The 27,096-nt window shown below is 40.2% G+C and overlaps 1 protein-coding gene across 2 annotated transcripts in view; it reads right to left on the bottom strand.

The window, feature by feature from the left end:
- The window catches only part of PDCD6IP (programmed cell death 6 interacting protein), a 74,482-nt gene that overhangs the window by 32,477 nt on the left and 14,909 nt on the right, over nucleotides 1-27,096 (bottom strand). Inside the window, exons 2-7 of one of the 2 annotated variants that reach the window (XM_068981613.1) lie at nucleotides 24,516-24,570; nucleotides 23,081-23,150; nucleotides 13,077-13,204; nucleotides 10,730-10,883; nucleotides 9,467-9,567; nucleotides 7,061-7,192 (exon numbers count right to left, since the gene is read on the bottom strand). In XM_068981613.1, the coding sequence (XP_068837714.1) occupies nucleotides 7,061-7,192; nucleotides 9,467-9,567; nucleotides 10,730-10,883; nucleotides 13,077-13,204; nucleotides 23,081-23,150; nucleotides 24,516-24,570 (640 nt within the window). The remainder of the gene's footprint in view (nucleotides 1-7,060; nucleotides 7,193-9,466; nucleotides 9,568-10,729; nucleotides 10,884-13,076; nucleotides 13,205-23,080; nucleotides 23,151-24,515; nucleotides 24,571-27,096) is intronic. The other variant, XM_068981612.1, reaches the window with a different exon arrangement.

Genomic DNA, 27,096 nt, shown 5'->3' with positions numbered 1-27,096 from the left:
AGTTAAGCAAATCTGAAAACAATGAAATGCAATGAGGTGACAGCTGCCAGCTGATGATAAAGGAAAAGCCAAATGGCCTCCTGGAGCCACACAAGGGTCAAAGGAAAAACGGAATACTGAGGGGCCTCCTCTGAACAAGGCAGATAACGACAAGAACAGGGATACTGGGTAAGCAGAAAAGAGGGCAGAAAAGTGGGGAAGAGGAAAAGGGATGAGCACTCAGAAAACGTCCACAAAATACAAACTTACAGCAGATAAACCACCTGGAAAAGCAAAGGCACAAAAGTGGAATCCTTCCTACACCAGGCTTTGAGAACCAGAGGGGAAGGGCCCTACACAAGAAGGCTTGGAAAGATACCCAGTGTTCCCCCACCCAGGAACCTCTTCAACTAAAATCAAGTTCATTCAAACACAAGTAACCAAAAAGGCATTCCATCTGCCTCAACACAAAGAAACCACAAGGAAAAGGGTGAAAATGAGCAGTAACTTTTCAACAGACAAGGAAAATTCACCAAAGAAAATGTTGCCACAGGAAATACTGGCGATCCAGTGGTTAGGACTCTGCACTTTCACTGCTGTGGCCCCAGGTTCAATCCCTGGTCAGGGAACTAAGATCATGCAAGCCGTGCAGCACAGCCAAAAGAAAAAAGAAAAAAAAAATGTTGCCACAAATGAAAGAACACAGCCTACTAAACAAGGTAAAATAAGCTAAAAGACGTAAGGATGCAATCGCAGTACCAAAAGAACACAAAATATGAACAGAGATGCTATTCAGATAGCAAGGTAACAGTGGGTAATACTCAGGTAACAGTGGGTGATACTCTGATAGCAACATGAAACGAGACCCAAAGTACTCAGTGAAGACAAATATGAAATCATTTAAGAAAAGAAAGACTGAAACATTTATGCAAAGAACATGAAAGGGATAATAGGTTTCACAGAAACCACTGTAAGAAACATACAAAACAAGAAAAAGTAAAGACAATTCTACATGGCAGTTGGGGAGCAGAGGCCATTACAAACTGAAAATTCAAGAGACAAATCAGCCAAACGCAATGTGAGGACTCCACATGAATCCTTATTTGAACAAACTATAAAATCACATTTTAGAAAAAAATCAAAGAAAACTAAACCAGGTCTGGGTAGTATTAGGTTACTAGCTTACGAACTGGAACTAACTGTACTGGATAGGATGACATTGTGGTTTTAATTTTTTTAAGTCTTATCTATCTTAGAGGCATATACTGAAGTAACTTAAGGATGAAATGATATGTGAGATAGCTGTAAATACATCAAAAAAATAAGAGGAAGGGGGAACTGATAAGACACAGAGAAAATATTGATAATCACTGAAACTACGTAATAGATATTTGATGATTCTTATTTATATATATATGTTTGAAGCTTTCCATAATAAATACTTAAATAAAATTCATACAGATGCATAAGCAGGAACAATCAAGAAAATTTAGGGAATGAGAGATGATCACCACCAATTAGGTATTAAAACATTCTTAAGTGTCAATGATTCAAATGGTATAGCTGGAACATGAACAGATAAAACAGGCCAATATAGCAGAATAAAAACAGACCCAAATACATATGAAGGATTTAGTAAGTGATAAAGTCAAAATCTCAATGCAATGGGGCAAAGAAAGTCATTGCAGTAAACGATCTGAAGACAATTGGGTAGCCATTTGAAAAAATAAAAATTGCATCCATCCTTTACATCACCTATCAGGATAAACTCCAAGTGGATCAAAGATCCAAGAATTGAATATACAATGAATTACATATGTACTTATACTCTGATGTCAGCAATCCCTTTTCCAGGAATTTAAGATATACCTGCTGCTATGGATGAACTGTTTCCCCACCCCCACCCCCTCAAAATTTGTATGTTGATGCTCTAACTTCCCAAGAGATGGTACTTGGACATGGGGCCTTCGGGAGATCATGGAGAAGTCACGAGGGTGAAGCCTTCGTGAAAGGATTAGTGCCCTTGTAAGAAGAGACACCAGAAGCATGCTGTCTCTCCTTACCATAAAAGTACACAGCAAGAAGACAGGCTAGCAGTACGTAAGCCCACCATCCTGACACCCTCAGATTTCCAGCCTCCTGAACTATGAGAAAATACATTTCTGTTGTTTAAACCACCCAGTCTATGGTATTTTGTTATGGAAGCCTGAGCTAAGACAACTACTGAAATACAAAATGCCACATTCACATAATTAATCACTGCAGTGTGGTTTGCAATTACAAATCTTGGAAACACGCAAGTATCCAGAGTAACGTGTGGTTTATATAGTGAAGTACAATGCAGCTCCAAAGAGAAATGAGAAAGGTCTCTTTGCTGCTGTATGAAATGGAGATGGCTTCAATATGCTATATGAGAAAAATAAGATGCACAACACTACACATAGCATGTACATGCTCAGCTGCTCAGTCATGTCTGACTCTTTACGACCACAAGGACTGAAGCCTGCCAGGCTCCTCGGTCCATGGGATTTCCCAGGCAAGAATACTGGAGTGGGTTGGCATTTCCTACTCCAAGGGATCCTCCCAGCCCAGAAATCAAACCCACAATTCCTGTGTCTCCTGCACTGGCAGGTGGATTCTTTACCAATGTGCCACCCATGGCCTATGATCTCTTATATAAACACCAGGAGAGTTAAGACTGTGCATTAAGTGTGCATGCACGTGTGTACGTATCTGCTTATATTTTCAAAGAGAATTAAAAAAAAAAAAACAACATTGAAAGGATTAAATGAGAAATAAATGAAAATTACTTATGAGGCAGTGGGGGAAAGGCTGTAGGGAGTAAAACAGAAGGGAAAAAGTAGAGATTGGCTAAGTGTATGCCTGTTTCCCCCAATTGTTATATTGAAAATGTTTAAGTTCACAGAAAAATTAAAAGAACAGAACAATTGAGAAAAAACGCCTCCTCTGGCAAGTTTAACAACTGTTACCAATTTTGTCATATTCGCTCTCTTTCCCACATATACACAGACTTTTTCTTTTTATATAGCTATTTGAAACTGAACTTCAGACATCAAACCCTTCATCCCTAAATATCTCAGCACATATCTAAGGAGGACACTCTCCGTAATACCTACAAAGTAGTATCTAACAAAGAAAAAACAATACTTTCATAAAATCAGTTTTATCATCTTATTAGACTCATTAATGAATTAAATAAATATCTGGTATGTATCCATTTTATCTAAGTCACAATTTTACATTTATATAGAGGCATCCCTCAGTATCTGTGGGGGATTGGTTTCAGGACTCTTCACAGGCACTAAAATCTGAATGCTCAAGTCCTATAGCTGGCCCTCTGTACCTACAGATTCTGTGTCTGCAGATTAAACATAGTACACGACCAGCAGTTGGGTGACTCCACAAATTCAGAAGCTGCCAGTATGGAGAAACGAATATTTATTCATTGAAATACACCTGCATATAAGTTGACTTGGACAGTTCAAATCTGTGCTGTTCAAGGGTAAACTGCATTTTTATGTCTTTTTTAAAATTGAGCCTTGGTAGCTTTAGACACTCACCAGGACGATCAAGTAGACCCATCTCCTGGAGCCTAATGAACTACACTGTCCACGAAGCGCACTCATGAACTATTAAGCCCAGGTACAATTTTTCTTGGCCCCAGAAGTGAATCACCCACAGCAATTTTCCCTTTGCTATCTTACCTATTGCTGTGATATTCCTGAGTCCTGCAATTTTGTTTTTTATTTCTGGCTTGCTCATGACTAAAAGCTTTCCCCATTACTGTTAACAATGACTGCAAAACTGACTGAACAGTGCGACCATCAGGTACATGGGGAGTTCTGAGCAGGAGACTGCAGAGAATATGACTTACTGTTCATCTTTTTTATCTCTTTGCCTATGTCTTAGCTCAAATCAAGTAAGAAAATTATATCTCATGCCTAATGGAAAGAGGAACAGCCCCTGGAGACATGAATCAGTAAGTATTTATGTTGTTAACTTCTGACCTATGACTAAAGCTGTGTAATTGAAGCTATACACTCTTCAGGTGTATAGCTGAAAAAAGTGTCTAAAAGTGAAAGAAGTCCTTATCTCCTGTGTGAATTTGAAATAGCTTCCTTTTTCCAAAGAGGTTTTAAAAATTAGATTAAAATTTCAAAAGGAGATCTTATACAACTGGTTTATAGAGAATACTCATTTGAATATAAAATTTCCAGAATCTCCCCAAAATAAAGAAGCTATACTTCTGTAAAACAAAGACCAGTTTACCATCTAGTCAATATTCACTGAAGTGGCTGACCAACAGTGGACCCTGAGAGAGGAATTCAGGATGAAAAACAAGATGACGCCCTCCTCACGCTCTGGAAAAACAGGCCCCTCAGACAGATGTATATCTTAGGAAGAATGTTAATGAATCCAGATTCCTATATCTTCCCATACACAGAAAATCATTAACCTGGGATATCTGTTCTTTGTGAATCTTTTACTGAAAGGTTTGCTTGACTGGAGGTATTCTCTCATCAAAATCAAATATGAGTGGGTTTCTCCCCTACCTCTTCAGAAAGGTTCCTCGGAGCTACTGAGAGGCCATCTCCCAGGCCACTGCTGCTGCTGCTGCTGCTAAGTTGCTTCAGTCGTGTCCGACTCTGTGCGACCCCATAGACGGCAGCCTGCCAGGAGCTAGCATGAGGAATCCCACCCACGGCAAAGGTCATGAGGAAGGAAGCCAGACAAAATGCAAAGGCGTGATCTGGCTTCAGGGGTTCCCCCTGAGTTTTCCTGAACATCTACCCCCAAAAACCAGAGTCGGCCTGATTTTATTGCATTGTGCTTTTCCACTCTTCTGACACTCTCTGGAAAAAGTTAACTTAGGGCTTCAGTCTTCTGCATTTGAAAGGAGTGTTTCAGCTCAAACCCTTCTGATGGCTCTCTAACTTGCCTTACCTGGACTTTTACAACTACGCATGTCATTGTTTACAGCCCCCCAGCTGTGAGAGGCACGGGAAGCCTCAAACATAAAGTCTTTCAAAGAGTTAAAAGTTATTAGAGTAGTGCTGGTATAGGATTTCATTATTGGGCCAATGCTTGTTGCTAAGTTCCCATATCTCTCATCCACTGTACACCTGGGAGCACATTCGTTAACATAGTTAGAATGTAAGAAAATCAGACCTTTGAGCTAATTGGTTCTTTCTTTGTTGTAACTTACTGCACCTTTGCTTAGTGAAAATGTAACTTTGTTTGATACTTTGACATAGATTAGAAATATGACGAAAAAACACTTCAAGGGAAAATAAGTTTTCTGGTTGAGCAGCCTTTATCTAAAGAGGATCTTAGAATGTTTCACAGACCTCCAAGGCCAGAAGATAATGTACACAACATCATTTGTGGGAAAGGTATAAAGTCCTTTTAAAAAATAAAGTTACTGGGGCCTCGCTCACCGAAGCAGCTTGGTCTCCCCATGTCTTCTTTATTTTCTGGCTGAATTCCCATCTGGGGCGTGGAGGCTCACCATGTCTACTTACTTGCCCTGGCTTCTAAGACCCACACGAGAGGGAGCCCAAGGCGGGGCAACCTCCACTATTCAAACAGGTGCCGGTGGCCTAACGTAGATGGTGCAAACCTCTTGTCTCGAGGTTTTATTAGTTCTCCATGTAAACCAAGTTATTCAGCCTCTTTTCTCCACTAATTTTCCTACTACACTATTCTTTCCTAATCTAATCTTATATCTCTAATTAAATAAATCTCTCCTCGCCAACTCCGTCCACCCTTCGAATTCCCTGGATCTACCAGGGCTGGACCCTGACAGCAGCCCACCAGACTCCCTGGGATTCTCCAGGCAAGAACACTGGAGTGGGTTGCCATTTCTTTCTCCAATGCATGAAAGTGAAAAGTGAAAGTGAAGTCACTTAGTCATGTCTGACTCTTCTCGACCCCATGGACTGCACCCCACCAGGCTCCTCCGTCCATGGGATTTTCCAGGCAAGAGTACTGGAGATCCCAGGCCACAGTCCTCCATAAAGTCCCTGAATAAAACTTACACTCCAATTCATATGCTGTGTGCTTTTCTTTCAGCCCATACTCCTGATACTTTAAATATACTACCCTGAAAAAACACTCCCTAGAAACCCCTTTCTCAGAAGCATATGTTTTCATCTGCTTTCATGTGATGCTAAGTTACTACAATCAAAGTGAATCCCTGGACAAATAAATGCTTGATAATCTGAGTGTGCCTTTCTCTGATTTTGTCAATGTGGAGTATAATACAAGCATATATTTTATTTTTTCATAAAACTTGGGTTTCTCTTCTCATGAAAAGACTAATTACACTGAACTTCCTAAGTAAGATTTGCATTGTATCTTCTAATACTAGTCCATACTTAAATTTCCTTAACAGTCCTCTTCCTACCATCTGCTGACTAACTCTCAAACTATAAACAATTCGTATAACACCACTCGCCCCTGCTGCAAAGCTGCCCCAGATGTCATAGCAAGTTACTCACACACCTAGGGCAGATACAGCATAGAAGGTAGTCTGCTGATTACAAGATCTATTTATATAGATTACACCTGTCCTTCTCAAACTATGCAATTGTATGACCCAATTACAGACCAAGCTATGCCACAAGTTAAGCACTCTACATCCTTTCTGGAGCATGAAAATTAATTTAGAGTATTTTATACTAAAATAAACACGAGTAAATAAAAGAGAACTGAATGCAAAGTTAACATGAAATTTTTAGATAAAATAGGAAACTTCCAAAAGCACACAGTAGGTATGCTGTGCTGTGCTCAGTTGCTCTGCCACATCGGACTCTCTGTGAGGCAGTGTACTGCAGCCCATCAGGATCCTCTGTCCATGGGATTTCCCAGGCAACAACACTGGAGTGGGTTGCCATTTCCTTCATAGCCTAAAAAATAAAAACAATCACCCACCTTCATGGACAGGTGAAATGAGTGGGAAAGCTTTTTATGAGCAAACTTTGGAATCTCACTAAAAAAAAGAAGAAAAAGGAAATCCAAGTATTCAAGTGACTTAAATATTTATTTCTAAGAAACTCACCTGTAGCCGTGCAATCTCTTCTCCAAATTTCTTCTGCTGTTTTGCCAGGATAGACTGGTGGTACTCAGCATAGGCCTGCATGATACAGTGCTTTGCAGCCAAGACAGGGAACACCTCCTGGAAATAAAAATACTGACCAGGGAGAGTCCAACCACACAAACCACCACAGACAACATGGGATGCAGGAAGAAAAAGGAAAAGGAGACAGAAATTAGAATCACCCCATTAATAGTTTAGAGATAGGTTAGTCATTAGGTGTAAACAGAGGAGACCACATGATTTTGTGTGGACTAGATTCAATGAATTCACGGTTTTTTTCCTTCCAATTAGAATTAACAATTGGGTTTTTTAACTGTTAAATGTAGCCAATTTAGGTTTTTACAATTCTCTTTAAGCCATGAAGTCAACATTTTGTTTACAAAGAAAAAAGGAAAGCATGCATTAGAAAGAGAAGTAGAATGGACATTCACAGAGGAACACCAAGCACAGGGCTTTAGCAGCTTGCTTGTGAGCCCTTACCCAGCTCTCAGTTAACTAAGACACCATTACTCACATATACTAACGAAACTGCTCTATAGCTGACTGTTTCATCATGTTTAAAAGACAAAAGACAGTGAAGTAAGTTCCCACTTAAATTCACAATCTAAGAGAATTTTAATAACTGATTTTTAGCCATATAAAAATTACACAGCATCACATAAAGACTAACATTTCAATAGCATACACTCAAAAACACAGAGCAGACAGAGGCACTGAGCTAACAACTGAAATGATGAAGCGTTACTCTGCCCTAATTTGCTCTGAAAAAAGTTCCAGCCAAAACTGATTTTAGAAGATCCAAAAACATGAACCAAAAGAGCAGTAGAGGGTCTTCCAAAATATCAACCCCTACCCTATAAGCTCAATGTTTTTAGGAAGTACATGCCATTTAATACCCAAGAAATATACTAGACAATCACTGTCTAGACAAAAAATAATAATAATAAGAGAAATGAAAACTGAATTACTACCTTGTTTGCTTTCCTGTCTCCCAGTGAATAATTTCCTAGCTTCCTGGGTCACTACTTGCAGATATTCCAGTTTTATAACTAGAATATGAAAATACCTGATGAGCTTTATCAGTCAAAAGGCAAAAATAAAAGCCATCTAAAATCTCAAACTGCACTCATGCCAGTTCTCAAGGTTAAGTCTGGAGCAACTGGGTACTTAAATAGGAGATTTTTCATGGAATACCAGGAGTGGTGCAGAGGTAGTTCCCAAGTCTTTGTAGGTGACACTGTCTTCTCGCCAGGACAGGACTGAACTAATGGCCCCACAGGATTTAACAGTACACTGGGCAGCTGATCACGAGGTCTTTCAAATGAAGAAAAGGTGAGAGGAGATCCCAAGTCTCTTAACAGCAACACTATTACTACCCAAGAGTCCTAGGCAAATTCTTCTACTGATCTCTTGGTGAATTTTAAATCTCCAGCACACTTCAAATTCCTTGATGCTCATATTCTGCTTATTCTCAACACTCATATGTTGATGTACTTTCGTGCTTTTTTATTTTGCCACAAAACTGTCTGCAATTTCATAATTTATAAAGATTCCTGAATGACTTATAAATCATTATCCCTAATAAAAAGCACGCAACAAATACCATTTGCTAGCATACAGACAAAATGAATTCCTTGAACATTTCTGAAAGAGAGCAGTTGACTTAATCTTAAGACATTTCAATCTGTAAGCTTCTGTTTTTAAGCAGACTGAATTACTTCTCAGTCTAATTGTCTGCTTTATCATTTACAAATGCTCGTCACGGACTAGTCTCTTCAAATGCTGCTTCAGAAAGGTTAACATTAAAACAATTAATACTTCCTGTGACACGAGGTTTTAGACGGCGGTTTTCCTGAGCTGTACAACAGCAGCCCAATTCTCTGTCCCTGTTGGCAAAACTCAATTCTAATCAAAGTACGGGGTGAATTTGTTAAGTTTCCTTTTCCTTTTGTCTTTATGTCTGTTGTGTGCTTTAAGATTCATCTTTAAGAAAACAGGACAATAATTAAAACAGTGAATAATCAACATGCTCAAGTATCATGCTGTACCAAAGGACCAATGATTCAAAACAATGCCCTGATCTGATAAAATTACTGGAGATAGGTATTCACAGTTTTTCAGAAAGAGTTTTAGCTCGGAAAAATAAATATTGTAAAGAACAGAAGCAAAGGCATTCGCTAAATATGAAAGAGAAAGTGTCATGCATCTTAAATTAAAAACTATTTCTACAAACACATTCTTCAAATGCCTCCCCTTAAATTTCAAATCTCTTTAGAAATTGTAACTTTCAACTTGCTTAAGACAGAACAATGTCCGAATAGTTCCACATGCAAAACAACCAAGTATTTACAAAAAACAATAACTGACCTTGGGGAGAGTATCTTTGTACTGACATTGTTTAAAAGCATCACCAAAATAATCTGCAGCCTGATTAGCCAATTTAGCTATGATGGCATCTTTCATTTTATCTGGAATAAAATATTAAATTGATCATTTCAATGAAAATAAATATAAAATAATCTGATATGTCATGGTAACTCAGTGAGGACATTGAGATCACAAGTTTATACATTTGTCTTACAAAATCCTTGTTGATGAAACTGATTCTCCTGTGTACAAGTTAATTATTCCCTAGGCAGATCCAGAGAGTTGGGATAAATGAGCAGCTGTCAGAAGCCAAGGTTCACGAGGAGTGGAGAGTGACTGACAGTACCTGTGGCATTTCTTCGAGGGGTGAGAATGTTCTAAAGACAATTAGGGATGGCAGCAAAACTCTGAATGCCTAAAAACCAAGGAACTGTATAGGCTAAAAGGGTAAATGTTATAACTTACGAATTCTACCTCAGTATAAGCTGTTATCTTAAAAGAAACCCTTTTCCAGTTCATTTAGCTTCCACCTGCTGGACTGCTCTCATGTTCAACTCCTCTACACTTGTACCTTCAGTCCTTGTTCTTCTCTCTCACACTGACTTACACACCTTAGAACAAGTTCCTTATTCCCTCACTCGCAGGGCCAGGGACTCTGCTGGGATGGCTCCTCCTTGTTAGTTGAAGTCTAGTTTAAACAAGGAAATTCTTCTTGACTGAAGAATCTAAAAACAGCATGACTCCCCCTACATCCTTATCCCACACCCAGACCACCAGTCATCATCACATCTTATTTTGTTTATAGCAATTATCTCTCTCTAAAATTACCTTGGCTACTTAACTTCTTGCTTATCATCTCCCCCATGATAAACTGCAAGCTTCCTAAAAACAGAAATCTTCTCTGTCTGCTGACTCCATCTAGAGCCTATCACAGGGACCTGCATACAGCTGTACCCAGTAATTACAATATCTGATGAATGAATGAATTTTAAATGTTACAAACCTACATAATTACTACTCCAGGATTCAGTGTTTTAGGATGATAACTACACATTTCATAAAAGACTTCAGAAACAGCCTACATTCTGAACTATGTGTTTGTACCACCTTCAGGTCAGAAAAGGAAAGTTGAAATTTTTCGATGAACCACGGGTCAAAGATCCAAAGATGAAAGTTCTACATTGAACATATTATAATCACCTTATTTTAAAAGCCTGTCACTTCTTTTCCCATGCAACAAAATGGAGAACAAAGTGGAATTACCTCTTGCGGCTTTTAAAAAAAACACTTCTTGGGCCTGGGCCAGCATGATAAGGCTGAGGGTCCCAACAGTGTCTGGAGATATGTCCACAGTGGGCTCTCTATTCAAGGCAGATAAAACGGTCTCTTTAATGTGTAAAAAGGCACCACTAGCAAACTAGAGGAAGGAAAAGGAGAATTTCATTAAAATCTGTAAGAACTCAGCAAGACACAAAACCACTTCAAATGTTAACTCAGTTCAACAGTTACTGTATTTAAATTCTTATATTATGAAAAACAGACCTAAGACGTCTCACCTACCAACAATAAGAATATTTTTCTAAAAACACTACAGAATAAGATTTAACATGCATTAGACATTCAACAGCAACAAAGTAAACTGATGCGACAAACTGATTCAACTTTTGCAAATACTTCCTCAAAATCCAACGTGTGAACAGAGGCAGGGATATTATTAAAATGTTTTTAGTCCTAAAATGTTCTTGCTTCGGTCCCAAACTCATCTCTCAAATAATTGGGAACAGCAGGACGATCCAAGGCTAAGGATCTTTTATTTGGCTTTCAGAGCTCCCTGGTAAAACGTTTTCCATCAGATTTTTCTTCTGTTATATTTTGCTTAGCTTCCCAGGTGGCACAGTGGTAAAGAATCCACCTGCCAATGCAGGAGGCACAAGAGACACAGGTCCCATCCCTGTGTCAGAAGATCCCCTGGAGAAGGAAATGGCTACACTCCAGCATATCTTGCCTGGGAATCCCACAGAGAGAGGAGCCTGGTGGGTTGCAGGCCATGAGGTCACAGAAGAGTCAGACACAACTGAGCACTGCGCTGAGGTTAACACAGAAATAACTTTGCATTTATGAAACAACTGACCCTGGGAAAAAGAAAGACATCAATCTGGGACTGAAAGGAGCTGTGGGTTATGCAGTTAAGCTACACAGAGCTAACTCAAGGTTAAGCTGTACCAAAGTGAACATCACATCTGCTGCAGTCAGAAAGCACCACAAAACTAGATGAATGTCTGCAAGGAGCTGACACACTCAGTAAAGTAACAGAATCACACACTACAAACCAAGGGATCTGGTCTCCCATTCACAAGTAAGGACTGGAGAGCTACAGATTAAAGCACTTACCCAAGGGCAGAGAATCTTGGCAGCAAATGGCTTGGAGAGAGACTTAGCCTCCCCTGCCCTCACACTAGGGGCCTTGCTGTGAGTAGGAGGGGAATGTACCCTCAGTCATTCAGGATTCCCTCTAAGATCTCGCGTGCCAACAACTGGAGTTTACAACGAACAGAAAACTAAATAAAATTTTAATTCATTTTCACATTTTAAAAAGCCCGCCACTTAATGCCTCACAAAGGAAAGGTATTTGCATCGGGATTGTCGTCTGTGCCCATCCAAAACTGGGAGCATGTTGTGTGGCTAAAGTACACTTTCCTCTCACTTTCTTAGAACAGCATTCTTCAACTCCCCTAAACAATGGAAAAGAACGAACTCCACCTCTGAAACAAGCAAACTTCAGAACCATGACAGAATTACAAGGACCATTTGGGATTCCCTAAACTTAGAACACCTGAAACCCCAGGGGACCACTGCATTAACACTTCTGCCCTCTGGTCCCCTCGTCTGGAAAACGAGAATGACATTATGCAGTGTGCATCACCAAGTGTGCAAGAGAACATGAACGTACTCTGTAAATGATAAAGCCACATAAAACATGAAAACATAATTATAGATTACCACTTCACAATAACCACTTATTTTTCCTTAAACTGAAGCATAAAAAGCTGAGTTAACACTACACTGTCGCCAAATAAGAGGCCATATTAGTAACTGACTATATGTAAAGTCTACATTTAGTTAAGAACATTACATGTCTGACCACATTTAACTATGACCTCTCCACAAGTCTCAGAGGTAAAATTTTCTTGCCAAGAGATCTTCATTTTTGTGACACTGGTGAAATTTTAACTATATCTCGCTAAGAAAAATTATGCAAAAATAATGTACAAATATTTTAAATGAGGTCACGCATTTAAAAGGGACTTGCCAAAGATTTTATCTCAAACAATTAATCATTTTTTCTCCCAACATTTATTGAGCCTTTATTATGTGCCAGGCACTGTGCTAGGTGCTGGGTGTACAACAGTGAGGAAAAACAGAGCTGGGTTTACAAGCACGTTCTTTTATCTAAGGACTTCAAAAAAATGTATCAATTCATTAAAAAGTACATTATTTTTCAAGGAAGCATCTGTATGTAAAGAAACATTTATAAACCCTAATCGCAAATGATTTTCAATTCAATCCAACTCAGTATTGACAGTGAGGTAGTAACTACTGTTCTGCGTACCTGATAATGTTTAGCAGCGATTTTCAATCCTTCATCATTATCCAGGTTCTGTTCTGCTGCAATCTGGCTAGCTAAGGCTGCACAATTGAACAACACACAGCTCTTTTCATATCCTAAGCTTGCAAGAGCTGTAAAAGATTGAGAAGGAAAAATTCATCAGATTATTTTTTTTCTAAAGAAAATGAATGTTTCAAAGAGAAATATTATGACCTCTATCCCACTGGCTCTCACAAAAACAAGTTTCCAGACCTGTTTTCTCACCCATAATCTTCTCCCATATTTCTAGCTGCCCTGCCAGACATCTATTTCCACAACAATATTCTCATCACCTAAAACTCAAGGATCAATAAGTTCATCTTTCCTTCCCTTTACATCCACACTATTAGATTCAAAATGAAAAGTCATTCTCACATCATTTCAAATTCAATTCAAATAAATTCTTCCCATTTCTCCATCAGCTCTCTCAAAATGATACTTTCCCAAGACATTCAAACCAGTTTCTCACTTGGTGCAAACTCCCAACCTGGCCTTCTGTGTCTCACTTCCTTATGTTAATAATGTATCTCTCAGAGGACTAGAAGACTATCTGGTTAAAATACAATTCTGACTAAGACTCTACACGTCTCACATCAGTTGGGATAGCTACTATCAAACAAAATAGAGGACTTCCTTAGCAGTACAGTGGATAAGAATCCGCCTGCCAATGCAGAGAACACACAGGTTCAATCCCTGGTCCGTGAAGATTCCACACGCCATGCACGGAGCAAATGAGCCCATGAGCCATAACCACCAAGCCTGAGCGCTGCAGCTCCCGAGGCCCACGTACCTGGAGCCTGTGCTCCACAAGAGAGGCCCCCGCAATGAGAAGCCCACTCACCCAGTGGAGAGTAGCCCCCGCGCACCCCAACTACTGAAAGTCCCCTCGTAGCAACAAAGACCCAGCACAACCAAAACTGAGTAAAGAGAAACAAAACTGAGTGGGACAGTTGTCAGCAGGCATGTGGAGAGACTAGGACCGTTGTGTACTTTGGTGGAGATGTAAAATGTTGCAGCCGTGTGGAAAACAATACAAAGATCCCTCAAAAAGTTAAGAAATAAAATTACTGCATAATCCAACAATTCCACTTCTGAGTATAAACCCAGAAGAAATGAAAGCAGGGTTTAGTCTCAGGGATATCTGTACATCCATGTTCATATCAGAATGATTCACAGTAGCCAAAAGGAGGAAGCAACTCACGCATTCACTGATTCATGAACAGAAGCAAAACGTGGTATAAACTTACAATGGAGTATCATTCAGCTTTAAAAAGTAGGGAAATCCGATCACATACCATAAGATGGATGAATCTTGAGGACATTACACTAAGCAAAACATGCTAGTCACAAAAAGACAAACACTCTATGATCCCACCCACATGAGGTGTCTAAAGCAGTCAAACTTATAGAAACAGAAGGTAGAATGGTGGTCACCAAGTACTGGGGAAAGGGTGAAAAGGAAAGCTGTTATTTAAAGGGCACAGAGTTTCAGACTGGCAAGATCAGAGCGTTCCAGATATGTTTCACAGTGTGAATACACCTAACACCTCTGAACTATACACTTAACATTGGTTAAGAGCAGGAATTCCCTGGAAGTCCAGTGGTGAGGACTCGGTGCTTCCACTTCTGGGGCCCAGGTTCAGCCCCTAGCTAGGGAACTAAGAGCCCACAAGCCACACAATGAGGGGGGAAAAAATTTTTTTTTAATTGGTGGTGGTTGCTGCTGCTAAGTCGCTTCAGTCGTGTCTGACTCTATGCGACCCCATAGACGGCAGCCCACCAGGCTCCCCCGTCCCTGGGATTCTCTAGGCAAGAACACTGGAGTGGGTTGCCATTTCCTTCTCCAATGCGTGAAAGTGAAAAGTGAAAGTGAAGTCGCTCAGTCGTGCCCAACTCTAGCGACCCCATGGACTGCAGCCCACCAGGCTCCTCCATCCATGAGATTTTCCAGGCAAAATTGGTTAAGATAGAATATTTTATGTTATGGTTTTTTTTAAACACATACACACACACACACAGAAGAACAAATTCAATCATAGCCACATTCAAGATCTCACATAATGTGCCAGATACTGAAAACCAAGCAAAATAATCATAAGACTTCTGACAAAACCACTGAACAAACCACCCAGGAAAATCAGAATAGCATTACAGCTGTGTGTTTGTGCCATACAGAAGTGTCATAAAGCAAAACAGTCATTGCTATGTAGCACTTTAGTAGTCTCCCCTGTAATTACAGCCGGCTTTTAGCTTGCCCCCAACCTAATTCTAGCCTCTGCAGCATTAAGCAGGCACACACACCAGCTACTCTAGCCTCAGTTCAGTTCAGTCACTCAGTCATGGCCGACTCTTTAGGACCCCATGAACTGCAGCACACCTGACTTTCCTGTCCATCACCAACTCCTGGAGCTTGCTCAAAGTCATGTCCATTGAGTCAGTGATGCCATCCAACCATCTCATCCTCTGTCGTCCCCTTCTCCTCCAGCCTTCAATCTTTTGCAGCATCAGGGTCTTTTCCAATGAGTCAGTTCTTCACATCAGGTAGCCAAAGCACTGGAGTTTCAGCTTCAGCATCAGTCCTTCCAATGAATATTCAGGACTGATTTCCTTTAGGATGGGCTGGTTGGATCACCTTGCAGTCCAAGGGACTCTCAAGAGTCTTCTTCAACACCACAGTTCAAAAGCATTAATTCTGCGACACTCAGCTTTCTTTATGGTCCAACTTTCACAGCCATACATGACTACTGGAAAAACCATAGCTTTGACTAGACAGACCTTTGTCAGCAAGGTAATGTCTCTGCTTTCTAATATGCTGTCTAGGTTGGTCATAGCTTTTCTTCCAAGGAGCAAGCGTCTTGACCTGCATACAGATTCCTCAGGAGGCAGGTAAGGTGGTCTGGTATTCCCATCTCTTTCAGAATTTTCCAGTTTGTTGTGATTCACATATTCAAAGGCTCTGGCATAGTCAATAAAGCAAATGTTTTTCTGGAACTCTCTCGCTTTTGATGATTCAACAGATGTTGGCAATTCGATCTCTGGTTCCTCTGCCTTTTCTAAAACCAGCTTGAACATCTGCAAGTTCACGGTTCAACATTCTGTTGAATCCTGGCTTGGAGAATTCTGAGCATTACTCTACTAAGTGTGTGAGATGAGTGCAATTGTGCGGTAGTTTGAACATTCCTTGGCAATGCCTTTCTTTGGAACTGAAATGAAAACTGACCTTTTCCAGTCCTGTGGTCACTGCTGAGCTTTCCAAATTTGCTGGCATATTGGTGCAGCACTTTCACAGCATCAACTTTTAGGATTCAAAACAGCTCAACTGGAATTCCATTATCTCCACTAGCTTTGTTCATAGTGATGCTTCCTAAGGCCCACTTGACCTAGCATTCCAGGATGTCTGGCTCTAGGTGAGTGATCACACCATCGTGATTATCTGGGTCATGAAGATCTTTTTTGCATAGTTCTTCTGTGTATTCTTGCCACCACCTCTTAATATCTTCTGCTTCTGTTAGGTCCACACTACTTCTGTCCTTATTGTGCCCATCTTTGCATGAAATGTTCCCTTGATATCTCTAATTTTCTTGAAGAGATCTCTAGTCTTTCTCATTCTATTGCTTTCCTCTATTTCTCTGCACTGTTCACTTAAGAAGGCTTTCTTATCTCTCCTTGCTGTTCTCTGGAACTCTGCATTCAGATAGATACATCTTTCCTTTTCTCCTTTGCCTTTTGCTTCTCTTCTTTTCTCAGCTATCTGTAAGGCCTCCTCAGACTACCATTTTGCCTTTTTGTATTTTTTTTTTCATGGGGATGGTCTTGATCACTGCCTCTTGTACAGTGTTACGAACCTCCATCCATAGTTCTTCAGGCACTCTGTCTATCAGATCTAATCCCTTGAATCTATTTGTCACTTCCACTGTATATTTGTAAGGGATTTGATTTAGGTCATATCTGAATGGTCTAGTGGTTTTCCCTACTTTCTTCAATTTAAGTCTGAATTTGGCAATAAGGAGTTCATGATCTGAGCCGCAGTCAGCTCCCAGTCTTGTTTTTGCTGACCATATAGAGCTTCTCCATCTTTGGCTGCAAAGAATATAATCAATCTGATATCAGTATTGACCATCTGGTGATGTCCATGTGTAGAGTGGTCTCTTGTGTTGTTGGAAGAGGGTGTTTGCTATGACCAATGGCGTTCTCTTGGCAAAACTGTTAGCCTTTCCCTGCTGCATTTTGCACTCCAAGGTCAAACCTGCCTGTTACTCCAGGTATCTCTTGACTTTCTACTTTTGCATTCCAGTCCCCTATAATGAAAAGGACATCTTTTGGGGGTGTTAATTCTAGAAGGTCTTGTAGGTCTTCACAGAACCACTCAACTTCAGTTTCTTTGGCATTTGCAGTTGGGGCACAGACTTGGATTACTGTGATAATGTACAGCTTGCCTTGGAAATGACCAGAGATCATTCTGTCATTTTTGAGATTGCACCCAAGTACTGCATTTCAGACTCTTGTTGACATATAATAACCATTTGAAGTAAATTCACCCATTCCAGTCCATTTTAGTTCACTGATTCCTAAAACATCAACATTCATTCTTGCCATTTCCTATATGACCACTGCCAATTTGCCTTGATTCATGGACCTAACTTTCCCGTGCAATATCGTTCTTTACACCACTGGACTTTACTTCCATCACCAGTCACACCCACAACTGGGCATTGTTTTCTCTTTGGCTCTGTCTCTTCATTCTTTCTGGAGCTACTTCTCCACTCTTCTCCAGTAGCATACTGGGCACCTGCAGACCTAAGGAGTTCATCTTTCAGTGCCATATTTTTTTGCCTTCTCATACTCGATGGACCTGAGTTTGAGTGAACTCCGGGAGTTGGTGATGGACAGGGAGGCCTGGCGTGCTGCGATTCATGGGGTCGCAAAGAGTCAGACACAATTGAGCGACTGAACTGAACTGAACTGTTCATGGGGGTTCTCAAGGCAAGAATACTCAAGAATACTCTAACCTACTTTCTTAGATAAATGTATTAACAATCTACAATAACCAGGAGCAGAACACACAAAAAAATTAAGATCAAGGTGAACTAAAATCTGAACCCAGAATAAACAAAAACAATTCCAGTAATAGAAAGCAACATTTCCAAGATCCTCATGAGCATCCTTAAAAGAGACTCAAAGATATAAAACAAGTACAGGATGTTATTAAAAATGAATAATCCATGAAGAAGAAAAAGCCCCTGGAAATGAAAATTTGATTTTTCAAAAGAAAGGTTAGAAAATATCTAAGCAGCCCATAAAGAGGGAAAGAAAGGGAAAATGTGAAAGTTTTGAGTGAGTAGCTCAGAAAAGTAGGCTCAATTAATTCAGTATTCCAAAGAGAAGAGAGGGAAAAAATGAAGAAATTATCAAAGAAGAAACATAATTCTAATTAATTCAACAAATATTAATATATATGCAAGCCAGTATAGCTGAAAAAAGGGGAGACAAGGGACAAAATGGGAGGCAATGTTGTCAGGGAGGTAACAGAGTCAAGTTTTGCTGCAATACTTTCGCGTTTACTCTGAGGGAGGCGGGAAGTAAACAGTTTTGAAGAGAGGTGCACTCAGCCCACCCAGGGACAGCAGGCGGCAGGGAAGCAGCGCTCGCAGAAGCCAGGAATGAGGACAGTCAGCTGCTGCAGCAGGTGCAAGGGGTGACTGGCTCCGAACAGAGGGGAGAGCAAAAGTGCTGAGAAGTGACTGTAGTTTGAATAACTTTCACAGAAAATCTGATAGGATCTGCTGGTGAATTCACTGAATGTGGGGAACGAAGTGAAACAATTTCAAGAATGATGCCAAGCTTCTTGACCTAAGCACTAGGTGCCAGTATTTCAAACCAAATTCATGTGAGAACAAACCACAGACATTTTCACCCAAGGAGAGATGCAGATCTTTGACCTTTTCTAAGACAGTTATCTAAGAATATATTCAAGGGACTTCCCTAGCGGTCCACCCACATGCCACGGGGCAACTAAGCCTGGGAGCCACAGCTACTACAGCCTGAACACCCTAGAGCCGGTGCTCCACAGTGAGAGAAGCCACAGCAAGGAGAAGCCCCCACTCACCAAGCTATAAAAAGCCCACACACAGCAGGATCCAGCATGGTCAAAACTAAAAATAAAACAAAAACAAACAAAAAAAGAATATAGTCCAGTGAAGGAGGAACCCACAATATTCAGAAAACAATGATTCTAACCTAAAGGATAACCGTCATAGAGCAGCTTTAGACAGCAAACGGCTCATACTCAAGAAAGAACAGAAGACACCAAAGGGAGCAGAGGAGCCGCTCAGCAAGAGGGGAGTCGAGAGAGAGAGATAATGAGACTGAGAGTTTGCAGAATCTTGAGACTATGATTAAAGCACAGAATGTATGTGTTGGTGGAGCAATTAAAACTTGTAAACGTACACACAGAGCAGTACAAGAAAGTGAGAGTGTAAATATGAAAACAGCTCATCCAATATATGACCGTCAGTAGACTTCAAGAATGAAATATACTCCAAGCAACAGATTAAAGTAAACTTTTACATACAAAATATATATCCCAGCCTATTATATTTCCCATAAACATTATCATCCCAGGTCGTAGTCTGCTATTTTATTTTGACAATTTCTTATCCAGGAAGCAGCAATCACTTTGGGTTTTATACAAAAGGTGTCCTAAGGAGACCAACTCTGGGGCCCCGAGTTATATAGCAGCTCTCACCTGTAACATGTCTTTTATTGGATATTCAGGGGACACAGGTCTACATCTCAACAAATATATATTTGTATTATCATTCTTAATACTTTAAATTACACAATATTCTAAGGAATGGGCAGCCCATGCTTCATTTACCCTAAACATTATTGATGGACATTTAATCCACCATAACTGCTACTAGAAATGCCTTGATCTCTACCTCCCGTTTTATATATGCGCTCAATTCTTTTCCATCCCAGTTCCTCTAGGATCTCGGTTCATCAACTTTACCTATCTCACTTTAAGTGTCTCCTAGTTCTATTGATACCTGCTCCTTATTCCTAGCCAAAGAATCGGCTTGTCACAGCAGCATTGGAAGTTCTTTTCTTGATCTTGCCTCTCTCTCAGCATAATGATCCCTTTGTCCCCAAATCATCACTGCCTATTTTCTGAACTGAGCTGTTCAGCACCCACATGTTGTTCGCATTTCCTAACTTCCGGTCCACTCCTCAACCCAACAAAACCTGACTTCAGCCTGCCCTAGGGAAACTTCTTTCCCTCCTGTGTTGTGCTGTGCTTAGTTGCTCAGTCATGTCCGACTCTTTGCAACCCCATGGACTGTATCCCGCCAGGCTCCTCTGTCCACGGGGATTCTCCAGGCAAGAAATACTGGAGTGGGTTGCCATGCCCTCCTCCAGGGGATCTTCCCAACCCAGGGATCGAACCCAGGTCTCCAGCATTGCAGGTGGATTCTTTATCGACTGAGCTACAAAATTTTACAACCTTCTTTGACCTCCACCACAACTCTGTCAATGATGTTTCAACATGAAACTCACATGCAGGCATTTTCAAAGAGATGAATTCCACTGGCCCACCCTGCAATGTCCGCCTTTCACATCTGGCATACTGTATCTTTGTCTGTAAATACAATCAGTATTTCTAACATTTTCCCCAGGTAGCTGCAACATGCAGCCAGGTTTGGGAACCACCGGACTGCACAACCTCTGAAACTCTTCTGGAATTCAATCCTGTCTCTATTTTCCCCTGGTTCTTCCAAGATCTGAAAGCCTTTTCTCAACCTCATTCCCAGGAAACTCTTCCTCTAATTTCCCCTGAAAGCTATACTCCCTAGTTTGGCTTTCATACTTTTCCCAACCTACAGTCTACCAGAGAAGACAAATTTATTATCTTTTAAGGAAACTGTTCCTAAATCTACGTCTCCACCTCTGAGTTTTAAATACATTACACCTAAATGCCAAAGAGAAATTTCTACCCAGATATCACACAAAAAAGTCAAACTTGACCTGTCTGTTGAAAAAAATAATCATCCACAGGTCAAACCAAGTTACAAATCTTGAAGTCAAGCGTCAGCTCCTTCTGATAGAGAGCCAGCAGGTCCATCAGTTCTCACCTCTGAACCCTCTCTCAAGACCAACCCACGGACACGATACTTGGTCTAACCTCTTCAACTGGTAATTCTCCCTTACCAGTTTAATGGGTCTGTTTCTCTCTAGTCTCTGGATTTAGGCTTTTTGAGTCATATCTAGTTTCATTAAATCTTAGAAAGTCATTCATCTTTCTAAACCAGTTTTAGTAAGAATAGTGCCTTTTCTCACTGTGCTGAGAGGTAATTTAGTTAGATAATATGTATAAAGGCCTTTCACAGTGCCCAGGTGTAATAAGCTATGAGGGAAGAACACAAATTGATAGCACACTTGCAACTCTTCACAATCTACTTCACCTTCCAAAATCCCCAAATCCCCCATAGTTTCAACTCTGAGCAACAATTATATTAATATGTATTAATATGGTAACTTATACTATATGACACTGTTATTTAATATTATATAGTATATATCCTGTAATGCATACACATTATTTTATAGTTATGTGTAATATTAATATTATTCATTGTAGCTAATATTTATTGAGCCTTGTTCTAAGGACTTTACATGTATTCCACTCATTTAATAATCCCACTTCAGAGATGAGAAAATTAACACACAGAAGGATTAACATGATAAGCTTGTAGATAAAAAAAGCCTCCACTCTTCTGACTTTTGGTTATGATATTCTACCTGTAGCATTATTTTCTACCTGGAAAAAACAAATTCATCTTTCAAGGATTCATTCAAACATCACGTGCATTTCAGAGCAGAATTAGCTACTTCCTTTTCTAGATGCCCGTAAGTCTCTTCAGAGATTAGTATACTTCCCACTATACTTTAAAATGATCAGCTATCTTCCAACCAGACTGAACGCAACTATCTTGTTCAGTTTCAAAACTAGCAGAATGCCTGGCAAGACATAGGCTCTCTACAAGTATTTGGAAATTTCATTAAAAGTGGAAGTTAACTTTTTTCTGGCCTCGGCTCGCGGTGGGGGTGTTCTTAGCTAGAGGTTCGGATGGCTCGGGTCGTCCCGCAGCCAGCCCTCTGAGGGCCCGGGCGCCGGGCAGGACCCTGCGGCCTCCCTGAGTCTTGGGAGGCTGCTGCCGCAAGCGGGCCGGGCAGGATGCTCCCGGCACCTGAACGCGTGGAGGGCAGCGGCCTGCTTTGGCCTCCGCCACGTTGTCGTTGAGACCTCAGGAGGCTCCAAGCGGCCCCGAGTCTGCTTTTCCATGCCAGGAGACGGGGCGATGGGGGTGGGGGCTTTTGAGTTCATCGACTGTGTGTCAGGGAGTATCCAATGAGGGGATTTTGTGCGTGTGAAAGGGAAAGGCTTCATCGTGTGACAGCACGTATGCCGACCCTGTGGTGTGAAATCGGGTCAACGCGAGAGTGTCATTTCAGGTGTAGATCTTGATAACTATGTCATGGTGCAGAATTTGGCGGAAATGAGCATCACCATCCTTGCAGGTGAAAGATGGACGCTGAAGCATAGACTGCTGCCAGCTGAATACTTAACTATCTGGAAGCGTGAAGATGACCTAAGGCTGTCCTTGGTGAGGAATTTGACAACTTGATCTTCAGGAGCTGCTTAGAGTATTTAAAATTTCCAGGATTGTTTAAAAAAAAAGTGCTTTTGGACAGCCCATAAATGTACATATAAAACAGTGGGACTGTAAATAAAATAATGTGTTTCTTGGAAAAAAAAAAAAATAAATAAAAGTGGAAGTTAAAAAGAAAACGAAACATAAAAATTTTCATTATTTACAAAGAGTCATTAGGAGAGCAATTCTGGAGACTAAAACAACCCAAAATAGTTAGAACAAATTTCCTATCATTTTTATTTAAAGATTACATACCCAATTTTACCGATCCTCCAAAAAGTGAACCTTTATCAAAAGCATCCTTCCACGTAAATGTCAAGCAGATCTTGATAGAAAGAGGGGGGAAAAAAGAAAATTATGTTACCTTCCTGAATCTCACTTATTAACTCTCTTTCAAAAAAAAAATCCACAGTGAAGAAACGGACAAAAGCTTCAATCTGTCTAAAACACTATCTTCTCTAACCACTCAACTCCTTTTCCTTTTTCTGAACCATGAAATGTTCTTTTCTGGAAGTAAAATCCGGGCAGTAGGATATCTGCAATGTCGCTCTTCAGCAGTAATCACACACACACTATCTTCTCCAGGAAACACGGCCTTCCTCGTCCTTACAAATGCACAATGACCTGAACATAACAAGCACTTAAGGAGGAGGATTTCCAGGATGACATAAAATTTTATTTATTCATTTGGGTGATGGCTAGACGTGTATATTCACTTCGTGATGACTCAGGCTATACACCGTTTGTTAACTGTTCCGTGTGTGTTTTATACACGAATAAAAAGTTTACTTAATTAAAAACTGCATCTCACTCTAAACTATTCCACAGTGTGAAGGTTAAAAAGAACTTAGGCTCTTTTAAATTATGTATTGCAATCAAATACAAAATTTTTCAACTACGGCTGAGAGAAATTTTCAATACATCTGAAAGGAGAGACAAGAACACAAGGAACTCCCATACACACATCAGTCTTCTGCCCTTCCCTGTTCATCTACCCACACTTTTCAATCCAAACACCAACACACACATACTTTTTCTCTTGGGGTATTTTAAAGCAAGTCTCACCACATTACTTGACTTGTAAAAACTTTATGCTTAAAGTATTTTGTACAAACTGTTTTAAAATTTAGAAATGTCACAACAATTAAAAACTTTTAACAAGTCTCCCAAATATAAGTGCAAGAAATCATCAGCACTTTCAGTATCTATCTTTAAAGAGAAAGACTGACATTCCTACAGTGTAACACCTAATCATAACAGTATTTGCAAGTTTATATACAAATGCAACTTGGGCAAATAATTTTTAAAGCACATAAACTGAAATTAAATACGTCCTGAATCATATAGTTTCCTACTTTATTCTGTAAAAACCAAAGCAAAGGACATCACAGATTATCTTGGTCCATAATTCCTACAGATAAAAAATGCAGGAAGAAAAATGCAATCCAATGCACTACCTGATCACAGAAGTGACTCAGGAACGGCATAAACAGAATTTCCAAGAGACACTTCAAAGCAGCACAGATTCGTAACAGATGGGCTTAAAAGTTTTTCATTTTAAAAGTGTTATAAAAACCTAGAGATAATGAAGAGGCACCATTTATTTTAATAAAATACCATGGGTAAGAGGAAATGGGTGATTTACCATTATCACATGTAACTTTAAAACAAATTAAAATTAATGACTTACCTGGTTTTCAGAAAATGGAAATTTGGGTTCAATGGAACAGATCTGATCATAGTATCTGAAAAAGAGAGCAAATTTGTTTATTTTTACTTTTGTTTCCCTTGACTGAGGAGGCATAAAAAGATATTACTAAGACTCATACCAAACAGTGTATTTTGTTTTCTTTTAGAAGTTTTATGGCTTCAGCTCTTACATCTAGAAGTCTTTAATCCATTTTGAATTAAGTGTGAGAAGTAGTCCAGTTTTTCCAACACCATTTACTTTAGAAGCTGTCTTTTCCCTATTGTATAGGAGATTAGGCGTACAAATGTCTAACAGAAAATAAATGAGCCACAGAATGGAACGTACAGTGTGGGGAATGTGGTCAATAGTTATGTAGTATCTTTGTGTGGTGGCGAATGGCATCTAAACATACTAGGATTACTTTGAAATGTACAGAAATACTGAATCACTATGCAGTGTGACAGAAACTAACACAGTGTTGTGGGGCAATTCTACTTCAAAAACACACACACAGAGAAAAAGAGATCCGATTTTCGGTTACCAGAGGTGGGGACTTGAGGGGAGGAAGAACTAGATAAAGGCGGTCAAAAGGTACAAACTTCTAGTCGTAAGGTAACTACTGATACCAGGGCTGTCAAACACAGTGTGATACATACAATTAACAGTGCTTTATATTATATATGAAAGTTGTTAAGAGCTAAATCCTAAGTGTTCTCACCACAAGGAAAAAGATTTCTATTTCTTTAATTTTGTATCTATATAAGATGATGGATATTCACTAAACTTAAAGTACTCACCAGTTCATGACTTACATCAAATCCTTATGCTGTACTACACCTTAAACTTACACAGAGCTAAGTGCCAATTACATCTCCATGAATCAGGAACAAAAGGAATGATAAAAAATAATTAATCAATATAAAAACCAGTCAAAACCTAAAATTACCAAAGCTAAATATGACACACATTTATATATATACAACTGGTTTAAGAGTATACTTAAAATTATGCATGCTTACTTTGAGTGGCCCACAAATTACATTTCAGTAAGCCATTTTAAAATTAACATAGTTTTTTAAAGTGTAAACCTGTAGCTAAAATGCATGCAATGAAAAAACTGTTAATAAAAAACTCTTAGCACCAAAGAAAAATATTTGTCTATTATTACTGTCTAAAAGCAAACTAACCTCTGCCTAGGTAACCAATGCATTTCTTAAAATACTATTTCCTATTCAGGATGTAACTGTTTACATCCACTGGACAAATTAACACCTCTGGTAAACTACTGATTAAAAGCAGGTTTGCTGCTGCTGCTGCTAACTCGCTTCAGTCGTTTCCAACTCCGTGCGACCCCACAGACGGCAGCCCACCAGGCTCCCCCGTCCCTGGGATTCCCCAGGCAAGAACACTCGAGTGGGTTGCCACGTCCTTCTCCAATGCAGGAAAGTGAAAAGTTAAAGTGAAGCGGCTCAGTCGTGTCTGATTCTTCGCGACCCCATGGACTGCAGCCTACCAAGGCTCCTCCATCTGTGGGATTTTCCAGGCAAGAGTACTGGAGTGGGTTGCCACTGCCCAGGTTTCAGTTCAGTTCAGTCGCTGAGTCGTGTTCGACTATTTGCGACCCCATGAATCGCAGCACACCAGGCCTCCCTGTCCATCACCAACTCCCGCAGTTCACTCAGACTCACGTCCATAGAGTCGGTGATGCCATCCAGCCATCTCTTCCTTGGTCGGCCCCTTCTCCTCCTGCCCCCAATCCCTCCCAGCATCACAGTCTTTTCCAATGAGTCAACTCTTCGCATGAGGTGGCCAAAGTACTGGAGTTTCAGCTTTAACATCAGTCTTTCCAAAGAACAGCCAGGACTGATCGATCTCCTTTAGAATGGACTGGTTGGATCTCCTTGCAGTCCAAGGGACTCTCAAGAGTCTTCTCCAACACCACAGTTCAAAAGCATCTATTCTTCAGCGCTCAGCTTTCTTCACAGTCCAACTCTCACAACCATACATGACCACTGGAAAAACCATAGCCTTGACTAGACAGACCTTTGTTGGCAAAGTAATGTCTCTGCTTTTGAATATGCTATCTAGGTTGGTCATAACTTTTCTTCCAAGGAGTAAGCGTCTTTTAATTTCATGGCTGCAGTCACCATCTGCAGTGATTTTGGAGCCCCAAACATAAAAGTCTGACATTGTTTCCACTGTTTCCCCATCTATTTCCCATGAAGTGATGGGACCGGATGCCATGATCTTCGTTTTCTGAATGTTGAGCTTTAAGCCAACTTTTTCACTCTCCTCTTTCACTTTCATCAAGAGGCTTTTCAGTTCCTCTTCACTTTCTGCCATAAGGGTGGTGTCATCTGCATGTCTGAGGTTACTGATAGCTTTTTTTTTTTTAATTTTTATTTTACTTTACAATACTGTATTGGTTTTGCCATACATTGACATGAATCCACCACGGGTGTACATGCGATCCCAAACATGAACCGCCCTCCCACCTCCCTCCCCACAACATCCCTCTGGGTCATCCCCGTGCACCAGCCCCAAGCATGCTGTATCCTGCATCGGACATAGACTGGTGATT

Source organism: Capricornis sumatraensis, chromosome 10, assembly GCF_032405125.1.
Source record: "Capricornis sumatraensis isolate serow.1 chromosome 10, serow.2, whole genome shotgun sequence".
NCBI classification, from domain to species: Eukaryota; Metazoa; Chordata; class Mammalia; order Artiodactyla; family Bovidae; genus Capricornis; species Capricornis sumatraensis.
The sequence above is the reverse complement of the archived record's forward strand: the minus strand, read 5'-3'. Positions and strand labels throughout refer to the sequence as shown.